Below are 17,727 nucleotides of genomic sequence, written 5' to 3' on the forward strand. Positions count from 1 at the left end.
CCTGGAAATGGCTAGCTAAGAATGATTTGCTCTTCTCAGAACTATTATTCTGATGATCAGGTTTTTGGTTTATTTTTCCTTTTTGGCTAGTAGGCTTTTTAATTGGTTTGATGTGCATTAAAGATGGTTATTGGAAGAGCAGATGAATGAGACAATTGTTTCTTTAATTACAAAGAGATTTTATGAAACTTCTCTAAAGGGAGGGATACTTAATGAAGACACTTGGGCTATCTATAAAACTGCCTTGTCAAAAAAAATTATTAAGCTCTTAGAAAAAGATTAGAAACATTATATATATAGAACTAGAGGAGACCTGTCATTGTTTGCCTGCAGTGTAAGTGTGCTGCCAGTGTCAAATTTTACATTCTATTTTTGGAAACTGCTAGTCATCTTTTGTTTCCTCGGAGGGAATGAGGAGATGTTAGCTCACAAAAGTTAATCAAGCTATTTATTGCAACAGTAGTTGAAATACAGTGGAGTTTAGACTTCATGCGTATGAGATTTATTCATAGAGTTTTCTTATATACAAGAAGTGAAATACATTATGAACCCTTGGGTTTAAACAAATGCAATATCAACATGGAGCCAATAGAATAGAAGTTGATAGTGAGCATGTATTTACTTATTTTTAAATAAGCGAGGTTGTTAAAGGCTGTAAAGTGTTATTATACCAGCAAGGGGGATCAACTGGAGAATGGGTGTGTGTGTAGTGAACTGATATTGCAGGAAAGATCCTTAAATTCATCAGTTTAAAAGAAAGTAAAAAGAGAAGTTCAGATCATTGCTGCAGAGCTACAGAAGCTTTAGAAACTTCCAGACCAGCAGGGGTTATATAACCCCCTCAAATGTACAGTTGAGTCTCTGATCCTGTAAATACTTAGTATTTCATACCATGTACTTTATATAGTACTATAGTACTTCATTTAGCTACCATGAAAATTCCTATTTGCCTGCAGCAGAGTGAGCCAAATTCTCCCAATATGAATAAGGCCAATTATGATGAATGTATAAAAGAAAATTCAATCTAAGAAGTAGTTTCAAGACATAATTTGATTTTAAGAGTACAAAAAAATGCTGTTGGAGAAAGAAGGGAATTGTCAGATTACTTGTAATATACTGATAATAATTATTAATCTTATTATTTTTATTTTTGCAATGAAAGATGGTTAGATGAAAATCAAGATGATGGGAAAACTGAGAGGGAACTAACTGCTAATAGTAAGTACTTTGTTAAAGAAAATTCATGTTATAACAATATAGTGTATATTTAGTAGCTAGTTATTACTGAAGAACCCTTCTGAATAAGACTGTAACTTAAGAAGAAAATTAATAATAAAGCTTTTTTTTCTGTTAATATTTTAGAAAATGGCAATTCAAAGAAAGCATTCCTTAAAGGTAAGAGTTGTTTTCTACAGCATTGTTTTTGCTGTTTGAATTTAATCTGAAAATTAGTGTTAAGTGCCAAATATATGAGGAAGTGACCACATCGTATATGTAAACTATCAACTGTGAGAGAAAATGAAGACAAATTGGCTGGCAGTGGTCTACAGAAAGGGCTAAGCGTTTATTAGTAATTGAGAAAAACATGCTGCTCATAAATCATTTCTGATTTTCTTAATATTTCTACTATTCTGTCCTGAAATCAGCCAGGAATTCCTCTGAGAAGGGTTTCAAGTGGGTTTTTTTTTTTTGTTTTGTTTGTTTATAACCAATGTCACTGTCATCTAATACATAGGGACAGGTCCCCTAGCAAACATCATCAAGTTGAAAAATGTGTTGTGAAGTGTTAGTGGAAGCATTTTCAGGTCAAAATCCATTAGGGTATTCCCAAAGTAGCCAGAAATAATGCAGACTTAAACTCCAAATCTGTTAGTCAAGTTAAATTTAGTATGTGTATTCAGTTGACTAAATCTGCTTGAATTAGTGAAAAGATTTTAACAAAAAACTACCCATCCAGCTGTCTATTTTTATACCTACAAAGACAGCTCCATCACTGTAATATGCTATTAACTCCCATGTGTTTAAAATTTGAGATACCATCTCTGTGTTTCTCCCTAACTAGAAAAGAGAAACAGACTGACACAAGTATGTTTATGAACATTTAACTGTAAATATGTGTTCTCTGTAACTATGTCTGGAAACTCTATGGGAGAAACTAAAATTAAAAAAGTAACATTTACATTTGATTCTGGAAACAGTGACTTGCCTTCTCTAGGATGAGTCCTGATCTTTTGATCTAATTCCAGTTTCAGCAAAAACTAAATTATTTGCATGCAATCAAGCAATTTAGTCAACAGCTTTATTGTTCTGTGGCAACATAACTTTGACAAGAGGAGACTGATTAACTCTGGTAAGTAAAGGCTTTCCCACAGAGAAGTTTGATTTTCACAAGAGTGACTTGGAATTGGATTATGCATTTTGCTTAGTGCACAATTCAGAGATGCAGCCATAATATCTATTTCACCTTATGTTCAGAAAATAGATTATATTTTACTACTAATCTATTTTTTTCCAGTGCAGCCTCATTCTTTATTGTGCTATAATAAACAGGAACAGATGCACAAAATGCTGAGAGCCTGTGCGTGTCAACCATATATGGACTATGAGGAGAAAGGAGTGGCTTATTATTAATCAGTTTGTGAAACATCAGACTGTCAAGATGTCCAGGAGGACCCGAAGAGTGTGTGCTAATTTCTTAGGTTGAGATCAGATGCTCTGAATAATGAAGATATACAGGAGAAGAACATTTTTAGGAACTATTCTGCCAATTAGCTATGCATCAGCTTAGCTTGTATTGCTCTTTAGGCATCTTTTCTTTAGCCAGGGGCTCATTCCAGTGGGAAAATGAGATAGGTGAGCGATTGCGCTTTTTTGCCTTATGTAAAAAAGATGATGGGCAGAACTGATCTCAGGATTATTCACAGTTTATTTTGTGGTGTTGTACTGGTTATCTCATAGACCTTGCATGTGAACAGATTGAGCTTTATAAGAGGTTAACAATAAAAAGAGGTTTGGAAAGGTGTCTTGTACTCAATTTTATGTCAGTCCATCATGACACAGAGCCAGGGTTAGAGCTGATAAGAGAAAATTCTAGGATTGCCTTAAATTCTCCCGACAGCTGTAGCAGTAAAGATTTCACATGTTAGAGTATATATTAGCAATAAGCAGTTCTACTCACAGTGGAAGCAAAAACTTTCTATATAATATACATTTACTGAATAAGAGGCAAGCAGCAGTGTTGATGTTAGGGAGCCAATGTTTTATGCATTCATTTTGTCATATTCTATACGAACTGCACTCTGCAAGTGAGCTTCAGGGAAAGTCATAAAAAAGTTGATTGGCATAATTCAGTGGTTTTTGGTGATTTTCAGAATAAAATCAATGTGCTTAGGTAAGGTCCATAACAAAGGTTACAAAACAAAACCGTCACTCTGAAGGTCAGAAATCTCATTCTCTTTGGATAAAACTAGTAAGATGTTCAACCACCTAGCCAAAGAAGGGAGTCTGAAAGTCACCATTGCTAAGCAGGTTAACTGGGGGTTCTCAATCCTTTTTCAGCCAGACTGGCATTATGCTGTCTTTAATGAAGCATAAATCCCAGATCCCTGTGAAGACTGCTGCTGGTTATTGAGTCTTCCAAAATGCAGTATGCCATATAAAATTTTCCCAGCAACCTTTATGGAGATGTTATGGCAAATCAAGTGTAGGAACAGTTTTATTTGTATTCTCTTGAATCAAAACCTTGTATGTTTGATGCAAGAGAAAAAGGCAAAAAGAACTGCCTTGTTAGGGAAGGTGGATAGCTGCTCTCAGCTCTCAAATGATGAAGTTTTTTTTGAGGGAGAGCAGGACTTTACGTCACTTTCTGAAGGTTTCCTACTTTACAGGGAAATTTTACTACTTTCACTTTCTGTTTTATCTTTTCTACCTCAGAATAGGTAGAGTATCATGATAGAACATAGTAAAAGATTTTCTCTCTAAGCATGGAGAAAAGACATAGTATATTCCAATGTAGATCACAATGCAGTCAGTTAAAAGGAGCTGGGTTCCTGTAGGGTGCTTTGTGGTACTGTGGGCTTTTGTGAGTGGTGTGTAAAATACAGTTCAACATTGAAGAATGGAGTTCAGTCAATAGATATTTCTAGGGTGGATCTTAGAATCATAGAATGGTTTGGGTTGGAAGGGACCTTAAAGATCATCAAGTTCCACCCCCCCTGCCATCAGCAGGGACCCCTTCCACTAGACCAGGTTGCTCAAGGCCTCATCCAGCCTGGCCTTAAACACTTCCAGGGAGGGGGCATCCACAACTTCCTTGGGCAACCTGTTCCAGTGTCTGACCACCCTCACAGTGAAGAACTTCTTCCTAATATCTAATCTAAACCTACCCTCTTTCAGCTTAAACCCATTTCCCCTTGTCTTGTCATTAACTGCCCTTATAAAAAGTCCCTCCCCAGCTTCCTTGTAGGCCCCTTCAGGTACTGGAAGGCCACTATAAGATCTCCCCAGAGCCTTCTCTTCTCCAGGCTGAACAGCCCCAACTCTCTCAGCCTGTCCTCATAGGAGAGGTGCTCCAGCCCTCGGATCATCCTCGTGGCCTCCTCTGGACTCATTCTAGCTGCTCCAGGTCTCTCGTATGTTGGGGGCTCCAGAACTGGACGCAGTACTCCAGGTGGGGCCTTATGAGAGCAGAGTAGAGGGGGAGAATCACCTCCCTCGACCTGCTGGCCATGCTTCTCTTGATGCAACCCAGGATACGGTTGGCTTTCTGGGCTTCTTGTATTGTGCAAGGTTGTTGGTATTAAGGCATAGAGAATATTTATAAGAAAAGAGAAAATATGTAGTAAACTCTCCTATTATTTCCTTTTTTAAAAAAATTATTCCCTACCTTGCCAATATTTGCTAATGTGGTAAAAATAATCAAGAATTCCCAAACTGTAATTGAATTGGTCCTGCTTCTAAAATGCAATGCTGGTATTTATGATTGAACCTGATGATCTTACAGGTCTTTTCCAACCAAAACAATTCTGATTTTATGATTCTATATATTGACTGAAGTTCCTAGCAAAATAAAATAAATTAAGCAGATTGACCTCTGCCTCAAGGCAACACAAATTACTAAAATCTCTGGGAAGTAAGCAACTTGCTCCTACAGCTAACGAAGTGTGAATGCCATTGTAGGTCTTAAGACCAAAAATCACCAGAGTAAAAATCCTGGAATAATGTATTGTAAAAACAATGGTTGTAATCCTGTAAAAACATATAAATTGTTCATATTTTAAAAATGGAAAAAAAGCCTTGCTTTTTTTTTTTTTTTCAGTTTTCTGAATTATATTGCTAAATGTTTACTTCATGTTTTACCTTGCCTAGTTTGCTATGTGCAGAATTCACTGAAGATTTGATTTTCACAGTTTTGCTACAAGCATTTTTCAGGTTCCAAAGTAATGGTTACAAGACTTTCTGAAAGGAAAAGGACCCTGCTTCTAATGTATCTCTGGATACATCTTTGTAATGTGAAATCAGATCCTTGGTTATATTATTTTAGAAAAGAAAGGATTCTGAGATTTTTTTCACAGAAGCCTGTTTCCCCCCACCATTCATTTTAGCAGTCATCATACTAATGTCTCAAAGAAAATTACTGTACATTTGTACGTAAGCTAAAAGTACTATAGTACACTAGCGCACTTTTCGCTCTTAGAGAAAGCTAACACAGTTCAGTAGTATCAGGGAAAAGTATCTTTTTTAATGTGGCCATGCATATGAAACCCATAAGATGATCTACTCAAGCCCAACTATCTGATTTTCAGAATTTACTGAGGTCTTACAGAAAATATCTTGAAAAGAGGTAGAGAAATCACTGAACACAATAGGTATCGGGCATCAGTCTCCTGTCTGTTGTACCATCCTTACCAAGTAGCTGTCTAAGTGAATATAATATTAAACAAAATATTTTTTTCTTATTCTGGAATGAGCAGGTTAAATGAATTTGCTGAACTGACAGAAAATGCAGTCAGTCTGGATTAGCTCAGCTACCAAATTGTAAAAGCATTAAAACTAAATGTAGGACAACAAACGGTCACAGATGCTAAAAGACCTTAAATTGGTTAAGCACTGATTTATTTCCTGGAAAGCTCCCAACCAATGGCTTAGTCTTTCTTCTGAAACAATAATTAAAAACACAGGCATGGATATTAATTAAAATACATCACCTTGCCTGAAATACCTTCTCTAAACCTGCTGCCTTTTTGAGCAAGGAACAGACAGTTATGTGTCTGTGCTTTCTCTTTACTTGGGGCTTGCTCTCTCCTGAAGCAGAGGGATATTACAGAGAAGAAAAAAAGCTCACTTGGGAAACAGAGTAATGCAAAATTATCTTAATGTCCCCTCTGCTGTGTTCCTGGAACAGCCTTCAAAATGGGGCATGGTTGGAGAGGATAAGAGGTTCAAGGCTATGTTGGGAATCTTTGTAAAAATTTGAATCTGCTCATAAACCCTCAGAGTGTTCAGGAACAGCAGAAGCTCAAACGATGCTTAACTTCACCAGGTGTGACACCCTGAAGGGTACCACATGCTAACCTGGCACAAGGAGATAAAATTCAAGGCTGGCACATATATCAAAAAACAAAAGTTCCTCATTAGGCAAAGTGTGGATCTTCCACGTACTACATCTGACTCATTCCTGGAAATGACCTCAAAAAAAGAGTTCAGATGGAAGGATCCTTTCAGCTAGTGTGTTACTCAGCAGACTGACTGTGAGATGTTTGCTTGCTGTTTTGTAGCTGAGCCCAGAAGAGTCAGGGAACAGCCAAATGTAAAGCAGAAAAAGCTTCTCTAACAAGGAGAAAACCAGAATTAGCTAAAGAAAACATTATGAAAAAAGGGAAAAATCATAAAGCACAAAAACCAGATCAGGTTTTCACCCAGTCTCCATCTCCAAGTAGGTGGACGAAAATGAAAACTAAGAAAAAACTACAGAGTGCTGTAAGAAAAAGAATCACATTCAATTTATTTCTGAATTAAAGTATTCTAAAATTTATTTTGTCACTGCATTGCATTGTAAGCTTACACACAATCATGAAATAGTTCTCCTTTATATGAATCTCATTAGCAAATTATCATATTAACACAGTACTTGTCACAGTGTAAACATAGGCTTTGGATTTCCTTCCACTGTTAAGTTCCCTTTGCCATGCAAGATTAAGTGTCTTTTCTACAAATAATTCATTTGAAGATTGACATTCAAGCAGTTAAATAACTTTCTAATCTATGCTGTCCATCTAAGACACAGTATTTTTTCCACACCTGGAATGATTTTCTGTAGCTTCTTGGTTGCCTTCTGAACTTCAAATGTTATGAGTACAGGTCACCTACCAAAAAGAATTTTTGGAAGTCCCACTCCATGACATGGGTTAATGGAAAGACTTCTTTGAAATTCCCTAAATTTTGGATTCAATCCTAATGAATGATCTGATCTGGCAAAGGAACAACTGAAAACAACAAATTGGGTTATAAAAATCTGAGAAAATAGGTTTAAGTTTCATTGTTTAACTAGTTGTATATTAGCCAGCAGTTCTTACAAATGGATCTCATAGAAATCCGTCAAAATGTTAGTTTTCTTTTTCATGTTACATATAAAAACTTTAAGAACAGGTATTTAATAAATTAATTACTGCAATTAAAGCAACTGTTTTGTTATAAAGAACGCACAAATCTAACCAAATATTCTTTTTCCTGCTTCCTTGGTTTTAATTTCTGCTTGCATATCCATTTCAACAGTTGTCTTATATTTCTCAATCTTATTGAGGTTATAACTGTCTTCAAGAGAAGGAATGTCTATTTGTCTACTTTTATAAAATGTGATATAAGTTCATAATAACCATTAAATTCTTTGTTGGAATAATAACAAGAACATTTATTACTCTCTGTCACTGGTACTAAAAATGTGATGGTTTTATTTTATTTAGCACAACAGTGGAGAGTGCAGGTTAAAACAGATGGAGATTCCCCAGGACCACAAGAGTGTAAAAGGACCCTTGTGATTTATGGCTCAAAGGGCAAAAGTGATGAGCTTCTGCTTTCTCCACAAACTCCAGGATATGTGTGCTTCATACCCAGAGCAACAGATGAATTCATTGTAAGTCATAAACATACAGTACTACACAGAGCTTATAGTGACATTTCTCTTGAGCCAAAAAATATGTGTATAAAAGATATATAGATGGATAGATAGATAGACAGATAGATATATGGAATGTTAGTTTGACTGGTAAAAATGATATATTTATTTACAAGGATGGAATAATATAACTTTAGATCTTGGGGCATCTTCTGCTGATAGTCCTGTTCTATTACAGCTAGCTGCAGTGATCTCTTTGAATTTTCAGCATCTTCAAGTGTATGTATCATGGAGAAAAATGACCATTTTGTGTAATTTATTGCATTCATCAGCTTGTCTTGTATTTTTTTTTTCTAATTCTCTAAAGATTCCTGAATTGCAGTTTATACAAAAGACAATATACAATTATTTGAGAATGCAGAAGATGAAGGATTAGACAGCATTCCCAGAGGACATAAGTGGGCTTTTCTTTCCTTTATATCAGTCCCTGTAAAGCAGTCTCCACTCTCCCCAAAATAGTCCTGTCTCTCAGGCCAGCAGGCAGGGGATTTTTCTAGATAATCATAAATCACAGGAGAATGCATTCATGCATATCAATGTGTGATGAACCCTGAAGCAATAGCACAGACATGGCCAATATTAAATTGAACCCTAACACAGTCCTGGCTACCTGTACATCTGACACACACCCTGCTGCTTTGAGAGGATTCATCTGAGGCATCTTTTTAATGTTCAGGTTCTGTCCTGGCTTTCTAGGCTAAGTCACTGCAAATTCTGTTAGGCATGAAGTGCAGCTTCTAGCGTGTGAGATGAGAGAAATAGCTTACAACTCAAGGCAGTTGTATAAAGCTCAGAAATTCTTTTCAATGGCTGTAATAAACATTCTAAAAGCAATGGCAAAACTGCATTTAGAAAATGTTGTCAAATCTTCATCATAATGACATGATCTAGGCTGAATTTTTAATTTAAATAACAAACTAAAGAAATTTAGGAACTTTACAGGGGTTAAATGAAAAGATAAATGGCACTTGTTAAAGACAAGAAAGCTGCTGCTTATCAGAAAACAGACAGGAAACACACTAAGCAACAAAAGGAGCTTCCTAAGCCATCAACATAAACTAAAGAGGAGGTCAATATAGGCAGAACCTATATATGGAGCAATGACACTGGCTAGCTGAATTTTGGCAAGTATCATTCCATAAAGCAGACCTCTGCTACATCCAGCTTGTTCTTAATTTCCAAAATGGAATGTATTCCTTGTTAAGACTGCCTAATTTCAATGACTGAGGATCACGCTAGGAGAAATTAGTACTGTTACGTGTCAGTTTTGGTTGTCCCTCATAGTTTACAATCCTAGGTACCATAGTACCACATCCATTGCACTGGGTTTCCACCCCAAAGCTTTCTAAATGCTTGTTCTTACTTTGCCTTGGCTTTGGATTAGTGCCTATATTTCCCCCTTAGTTATGAGTGTCCTTGTTTTTGTTGGCTTGTATGAAGAAGTTAATACTATTTGAGCATTGTTTACTGTGCATGAAATTTTGTCTCTTTGCCACATTGCTTAAAGTGTTTTACAGTTTTCATGGAATTCTAAGGAAATCAGAATAGCAGGTCTGATATAAAGGAGCATTGGAGATTCACAGATGCCTCCATAAATGCCTTCATATCTTATCTAGTTGATTCAGCTAATAAACCCAGTTTCTTTTTGCTCTCCCTTTCTCTGTTCTTATTAAAGATCTTCAGAAGAATGCAGAAGCTTTGCTCATGTTCTCCCACTGCAGTAGCAGGCTGGAGGCAAAAGCATGATATCAAGGAGGACAAGCTGTGATTTCAGCTTTCCAACAAGCAGGAGTAAATGAACTTTTAAACACCACCAAGATCTTGGTCCTAGACAAATGTCCTTAGTAATATAGTGCAGTAAAAAGAACAACAGGTTATGTGCTATAAGCAACTCACATTGTTTTGAAATAGTAAGCTTAATTTTGATCTCAGAGACATTTATTGCACACTGAGGACAAGAAGGCATGCAAATTCCTGATTTTCCAGGTGCTCTCACACAGTTATATGCACAGATGTGTATAGTATTCAGAATGATTATTTGATCCAAAATATTTCTAACCAACTCCTATGAAAGAACAGATGTAGTTTAATTGCATGTAGCAAGCGTAAAGAATAAATTGTTCAAAGAGATAAAATAGCAGCATGCTATCAGGTACAGTTGTTAGGTTTCAGTGGTCTCAGGCATCTGTAGTACAGTGGGTGAGATGCTTAAAGAAGAATAAATTTTATTAGAATACCTTAGTTCTAATAAATAAATAGGTGAATGTGTCAATGTTATTGAATCTGCTGGGGGTTCTAGCACTGAAGATAGCATGACACGAAACGATGCCATCTCCAGTGAAAAAACACATTGAAAAATAACTGGGAAAATGAAAGTAAACTGATAGTGCTGTAGTAGAATATTTTCCCCTTGATATTCTGGTGATGATAGGAATCAGTTGCTGATCTCACATGGAACGAGTAAATTTGTAAAGTATATATAGCTTTCTCCCAGTTGTCAGTGTTTCTTGGTTACTTCCACAGTAAGCTTGTCAGAGCATGCCTTTGGAAAGTCCTAGTGTATCACGCACATTCTATTATCCAGAGAATCATAAAATGTAAAGATGCATTGACTGACAGATCATGGGTCTGGGATCCCTAAAACTACTCTCCAAAGCACTAGCAGATGTAGTATGAAATGAACAACAGAGCTCTGCAAGTAGGACTGGTCATAAATACACAACAAATATGGAATGTATTTTGTGTTAAGGATTATGAGGGTGACAGAAAATTTCAAATCACATAATACAAAACTATGTGTTTGCCACAGTATGAGATGATGCTCCAAACAAGATTTCTGGAATTCCTGACAGAAAGCTGTTCAGCTGAATTTTAGAATGCTTTGACCACACCCTTTTAACTAGAATAATTTATGCTTTTTTTTTTTTTTTTTTTTTTTAACAAGGAAGTGATAAAGAATTAAATTAAAATGCACACCCAAACAGTAAATTTTACAAAGCTTTAATTACGTTAGGTGTGATGTCTTTGGAGAAGCCGCATGTGAGTTAAAAAGGAAAAGATTTAAAATATTATTAAATTCTCTAATCATCTTCATCAGTCACCTGTCTCTGGGAGGTTCAAAACCCCAGTGGCTTTGCCAGAGCATCCTCTTAATTATAAGAACTATGCTTCTTCAATCATGCAATGGAAAAAAATATTGTGTTGTTTAGTATATGACAAGTCACATCCAACTCAGCTCAGATTTCAAGTACTGAATATTACATAAGGCTGTTCAGAAGAAATAAATGTGGAAAAAATAATTAGGAAATTATAATAATGAACAAAAAACAAAGTACGGTCTCCTCTGCAAACATTCTGCAAACTTAAATCCAGGATATCCACTGGATATATACTTTGTGATGGATTATTTGTCTATCTCTGCGTTGAAGGTCATGTTACATCAATTAATAGACATCAATGAAGGGAAAAAAACAATTATGAGATCAAAGATAGGATATCATATTCCAAAGGGAAACTGATCATATTCAATTGCTCAGAAAAGGATTACAAGAATGATGTAATGTCAGTGCTCTGCTATGACGATGGAGCTGAACAGAAAGGCTAACAATGGCCAGAACTCTGGGGAAAAAAAAAATAAACCCATGAAAAAGGAAGAAATATCTAATACATTCAACTGAAAATAGTTGTTGTCGTTTCCATGGATCATAGCCAATATGATTACCAGTGCATGCTGGTTCAAAGGCAGTCCTAGAATTAATTGAAGTTGTGATTCTAGAAACAAGGGAAACAGTGGCTTTTAAATAGTCTGTCCTGTATTCTGAAATTATTTTCCTACACATCTCATCTGTTCATTTCCTATAAGAACTGTAACATGTCTTCATGACCATTTAGAAGCCCAGAGAACTGCAAATCTGGGTAGCAGAAGACAAAGTAAAATGTGAGGTGTAGCTTGCCCTGTCATATAAAAATAAGCAAGTTTGTAATGTTGCAGCTCCAAGCCAGAGAACTTCATGGAAGAAGTTGTGCGCAGCATTTAGAGTAGTTGTGTAATACAGTCATGGGGACCACCTACAAGAAAGAAAATCTGTAGGCAGTGATTTTACAAGTCAGTAGTCTGGTTCTAAAAGAGAAGCAGCAATGATTTTGTTGCCTGTGAAGGTACTGTAGTTTAGTAGGGTGAAGAACCTATGCATTCTCCTCTCAGTGAACCCAAATAATTCCCATCAAGTTTAATAAGAGATGACTGCATATTTTAGGAGAATTAGACCACAGTTAACCATAGCTAATGAGGTTCTTTGCAGTATATGCAGCATGAGTGAAAAACTCTTGACATGAAATTCTGCCCACATATTTCCCTTTTCACAGCACAACGGTGGAGAACAAGTCAGAAATCTATGAAGATGTGGTAGATCCAAGAGGCATAAATCCCCTCACATGTGCATTGTATTCTGGGACAGCCTTAAGTTCCGTATGCACAATGGCGCACAGACAGGCAGGGCAGGCTTGGCTTAGAGGACAACGGTGCCCTATTCTTCAGTGTAAAGCTACTACTGTGTGGCTGTTGTGGTTATGTGGAGTTACAGTTCAGAAGCTGAGTGATTCTTTGCAGCCTTGGGGCTGTTATACAGACAGTGGAAAGGATTTCTTCCCTGGTCTTTAAAGAACAATGCCTTGAATCTTGAAATTTTGTAGGAGTGACATGACAACCACTTGTAATACTTCCTTTAAAAAATTCAGCCCAGAAGGGATCTTTTAAGTCATCAAGTGCAATTCCTTCCTACCATAGGCCTCTTTTCATAAGTTCTATATTATACACAGTTTAAGCTACTGTAAAATTATTTTAGCAGATTGCTTTATTTTCAATTAACCGTTCCTCTTCTTGCTCTGATGTTTTACTATTTGTTTTCTGCATAACAATTATTAATGAGGGTAGTCAACTCTCTCCCAAAATGACAAAACCACAATTTTTATATGGTTCTTCCCTAATAAGAATAAGATAGCTGATACTTCCCTACCTGTATGTGTCCACTGTGCAAAGGCACATGAAATAGCTTTAAGCAAGCTAGGTCAGCAATGAAGGGCTGTCAAATGCAGAGCTCTGTTGAGAAACAGAATAACTTAATCTATTAGAAGCTCTGTATTGTGTCTTAGGAGCCGGTCTGCTGGTGATGCTGCTGGTCCCAGAGCTTGATTGTGTAAGACTAGCTTCAGTTTCTTACTGTGGTGCTGCTGGGTGCACAAAGGATTTATTTCCTGGCAACATTCGCCAAAGCTTATGTTGTAACTGGACTGGAAAAAAAGAGAAAACTCGCAACATACTCTGTTTTGACCTTTCTTAAAAATAATTGTTACCTTTTAAAAATAATAGTTCTGTCTTTTCTCACTCAAAAATCACTTTCCACCCTGTCTTTCTTGCAGTTGCCCAGTGAAAGGCTGCAGCACTCCACTTGCTGGTGTTTAGAAGTCTTATTATGCAGTGGTTAATGTCATGCAGATCATTAGTGCTTGATGCAGTTTGATCATCCCAGTTCCCATAGCCCTAGGTTGTATGTTTAACCAGATCTCACAGAAGCCCACAATCAGCAACCAGATATTGAATTTCCCATAAGTAGTATGGGAACAGGGCTGTGTTATTCTACAGAGTTATTTTTGTAATATTCATTATTTACTTTGATGCAGAATTATCCCTTCTCTTTTCCAAATAATTGTTTATAAAGTAATTTCACATTCTAAATCCAATCATTTTGCAAATAAAAATTTACTTAAAACTTTCTAGGCTCATGGTAATTACAATTAATTTCAATACCTCACTTGACTGCTTGTATCAGAACCTTTAATTGTAAGTTAATACTCCCCTTATCCAGTAGGGTCAAAGCTTTACATGTTACCTTTTGTCTGAAGAGCTTAAATGTACACGTTTCTAATTTTAACCTTGACTTACCCTAATGGTAGAGTATAATGCTTACAGTACTAATAAAGGAACAGAAGAAAATAAGGGAGACAATCTCACCCATGATCATACCGTGAAAAAGAGGAATTGATGCCCTCATCATACTTAACCCAGCCTCTGTAAGTGAAAGTCTTTGTAAGTGAACCAGCCCTGACAGTATGCTCTTCCTCATGCTATTTGTTGCAGGTTGAGACTGGAGATCTGGGAGATGTATACAAGATTCGGGTCAGCTGTGATGATGTGCCAGGCTTTGAGGGTTGGCATTTGAAGTCTTTTCACTTAGAAGAGCTACATACAAAACAAGAGCTGAACTTTGACTGTAAATGCTGGCTCCCTCTTAACAGAGAAGAGAAGGAGCTAGTGAAGGAATTCCCTGCAGTCAGTGAGGACCAAAAAACTTTACCAGGTAAAAACAGTGAAAAGATATAAACAGTGTAAACTGACCTCTTGAAAATAAATCCATGCTACAGATATGATACAGGACGTTGTCTGAATTTGATATCTTCGGTGGCTCTATTGCAACTGTCCTCATATATGCACTGAGAAAATGCTGATCACTTAAGAAATTTTAATTTTCCAGTTAAGTCACATATTGGGTTTCACGGTTGATAAATCTTCCGTATCGTTCTAAGCAGGCAAAACTGCACAATATAATTATACTTTTTAAAGATAAAGCAAATGTTCAAAGACATGGAAATGATTTGTAGTAGACTTACTATTGAATTACTTAGCTTATAATAGCTTTAGTTACTAACACAAGTATCAGAAGTAATCTTTATTGGACAAAAGATTTTCTTGTTTCTATTAGGACTATTTTTTGATATGCTAAGAGTTTCAGAGTATATTCAGAGATGCACTTTGAATGTGAAGACCTTTAGAAGTACCACATTTATTCAGAAAAGTTGGCAGTTAAGTATGAGGTAAAAGTAATTAGAGACATGACTACTTTTCTGAAGTAAAGTTCTGTAAGTTCTGGTCCCTGACTACCTCAAACCTATTTGCAACCTTAAAAGAAACGACAGCATTACATTAGTTAAATGTTAACTCAGCAGGACTGTGCATTATCAATTACATTTGAAAAATTTTGGTTATTCTTTTTGTATGAATATGCAATATATAATATGCAATATAATGATCACATGCATTCTCTGTCAGAAGAAAATCCAATCTGACTGTGTAGGAGTGCATTTATACAGGAGCACTGTAAAGGCAAAAAGTTTATAGTTCTTGTCGTGCACCCTAAATTAATAAGTGCATTTTGTAAATTTTTATACAATTTTTTGTATTTGTAAATTTTTATTTTTATCATGCCGTGCATCCAGATGCTATGCTACATCTCTGCTTTTCTAAGTTACATGAACTTTACGTAGTGTCTTATTCTTTGATCCGTGTTATCTACTGCAAAGATAATTCAGTTTCTAATAGTCCTGGAACAAACTCAAATGAGATCTTGCACAGTGAAATAGAATTGGGCAGAATTTTTCTAGATATTAGTAGTTCTAAGCTGCATAAGTCTAAATTGTTGAAGTTCAGTTTCCCTTGAATTTCTAAGGGAATTAATGGAAAGTCTTCATTAAGCGGATTCAGAAAGAGTGACCTAACTATTTTAGTCACTGTGTGACAGATTTTTTGGTAGGTGCAGAAATGAAAACAAGCAGTGGTCTTACTAAATACTCTGTGTTGCTCTTTTCTTTTAGGTACATCTTGTACTTAATCTAAAGGTTTTTTTTCTTTTTGTACAGTCTATAAGTACGTTGTCTCTGTACATATTGGGGACCGCTGGGGAGCCGAAACTTTTGCAAATGTTTATATCACCCTCTATGGTAAAAGAGGGGATACAGGTGTGAGGAAACTTCATACATCTTTAGCAAAAAGAAGAAAATTTCAAAGGAATAAGGTAATGGCACAAAAAATGCTGTCTTACATGTGCAGGGGTTAGTACTGCATTAAGTGTCACATCTTGCTACAGATGGGCAAGAATTTGGAAACAGAATTTATCTTCCAGTTATTTACAGCAGACCAATGCCAGTGTTAATTCTTTCCCGTAGAAAAAGATCCCCAAGTGATGATAAAGGCTCAACATGAGCACACAGAAAACAGATTACAGGGGAGGACCTCTGTGATCTTATTTCTTCCATTCCAAATATAGGGCAGCACAGGTAGCAAAGAATTAAAAATTAGTGATTTGAAATGAGTTACAGAAATTACTGTGAGACTTTTGCAATCAATGATGTTTCTGTAATCAAAATCCCACATAAAAAACAACAAAAAACTGTGTAACAGGGACAATACACAGGAATTAGGCAAGTACTACATTTTTTAGAGATCACTTTGCTAATATATGTATTTTTTTTAGTTGTCCTGATATCTGGGTTAGTAAGTTCCTGCTATTGAATTAATATTTTATTGGAATGATGGTGTTAATTACAATCCTAGAGATTGTTTTTTAAACTCCAGTTGTTTATAAACTTGTTGACCTCTATAAGCTATCATCAGGTCCATCTCACCCTAGTCTAGGCCATGTATAGAACACCTAGCTTTCTTGCAAAACAAGGAAGAATTTAATGAGGTATATAATTTTTCTTTGCATTTCACATTTTTCCTAATCTTGTTGGATTTGTTGTCCCTGTTCTCATCCACTACTCCCCGTGTTTATTTCTCCTTTTTCTTACTCTGCCTTTTCCATTCTGCTTCCCTTCCCATCTCTCATCTTTTCCTCAATTTTTTCCCCACCTTCATCTTAACTTCCTCTCTTCTATTGCTTACTCTTTTCCCCATTTGTGATTTCCAAAATTATTTTCATTTTGTAAGAAAAACAAAAAGGCAGGCTTGTCTGACTATTGGAGAAGAATTTAGAAACTATCTTGGAGTGAACATTTTCTTTATGATTATTACTATATATCCAGGTTTGTATGACAAATTTTAGAATTTGTAAGTACCCTGAAAGATATAAATTTGATTACAACCAAAATCTTGTCATAACTGCTTGACTCTCAGAAGGCTGAGGTATATGCATTTATTGTAATACGATCCAAAGATCAAATGAAGTTACCATGCATCTTTAATGATGAATATGGGATTCAATATTAGGTATAATCAGTGTGTGCTCCCTTTGATTCAGAGGGAGATGTTATGCTAAACATTGCCAAAAAACAGACATAAATTTTAAATCCTCAGCTGAATCCAGGACTACATTTTCCCTGAAGTTCAAGCATATTTGGTTTCAAGCTCTGTTTTATTAAGTATTTCTCTTTTTTGCAGGTGGATTCATTTTTGGTGGAAGCTGTTTCTCTCAGTCATTTGCAAAAAGTGGTCATAGGACATGATGGAGAAGGCTATGGGGCTGGGATGTACCTCAAGATGGTAACAGTCAAGGAATCACAAGACTCAGATAAAGAATGGGTCTTCCCATGTTGGAACTGGCTTGATACTCATCTGGGGTTATGTGAGACTGTTTGTGAGATTGTGACAGTTGGTAAGCTTTTCTGCAAAACTAACCTGCCTGTTTCTGTATATATATATGTGTGTGTATGTGTATATATAAATATATATATATTAAATTTGGCTACAGCTCTTACAGATCTCTATAGTATCTTTATTTTAT

At 36.0% G+C, this 17,727-nt stretch overlaps 1 protein-coding gene across 1 annotated transcript in view; it reads left to right on the plus strand.

Annotated features, from left to right (window-relative positions):
• Positions 1-17,727, plus strand: part of LOC114818710 (lipoxygenase homology domain-containing protein 1) — a gene marked incomplete at its 3' end in the record, with an annotated part of 103,062 nt that overhangs the window by 52,537 nt on the left and 32,798 nt on the right. Inside the window, exons 13-18 of the mRNA XM_029085727.1 lie at positions 1,163-1,218; positions 1,363-1,395; positions 7,962-8,131; positions 14,310-14,529; positions 15,866-16,020; positions 17,385-17,598. Coding sequence (XP_028941560.1) covers positions 1,163-1,218; positions 1,363-1,395; positions 7,962-8,131; positions 14,310-14,529; positions 15,866-16,020; positions 17,385-17,598 — 848 coding nt within the window. The remainder of the gene's footprint in view (positions 1-1,162; positions 1,219-1,362; positions 1,396-7,961; positions 8,132-14,309; positions 14,530-15,865; positions 16,021-17,384; positions 17,599-17,727) is intronic.

Source organism: Antrostomus carolinensis, unplaced genomic scaffold, assembly GCF_000700745.2.
Source record: "Antrostomus carolinensis isolate BGI_N321 unplaced genomic scaffold, ASM70074v2 scaffold1677, whole genome shotgun sequence".
Taxonomy (NCBI): Eukaryota; Metazoa; Chordata; class Aves; order Caprimulgiformes; family Caprimulgidae; genus Antrostomus; species Antrostomus carolinensis.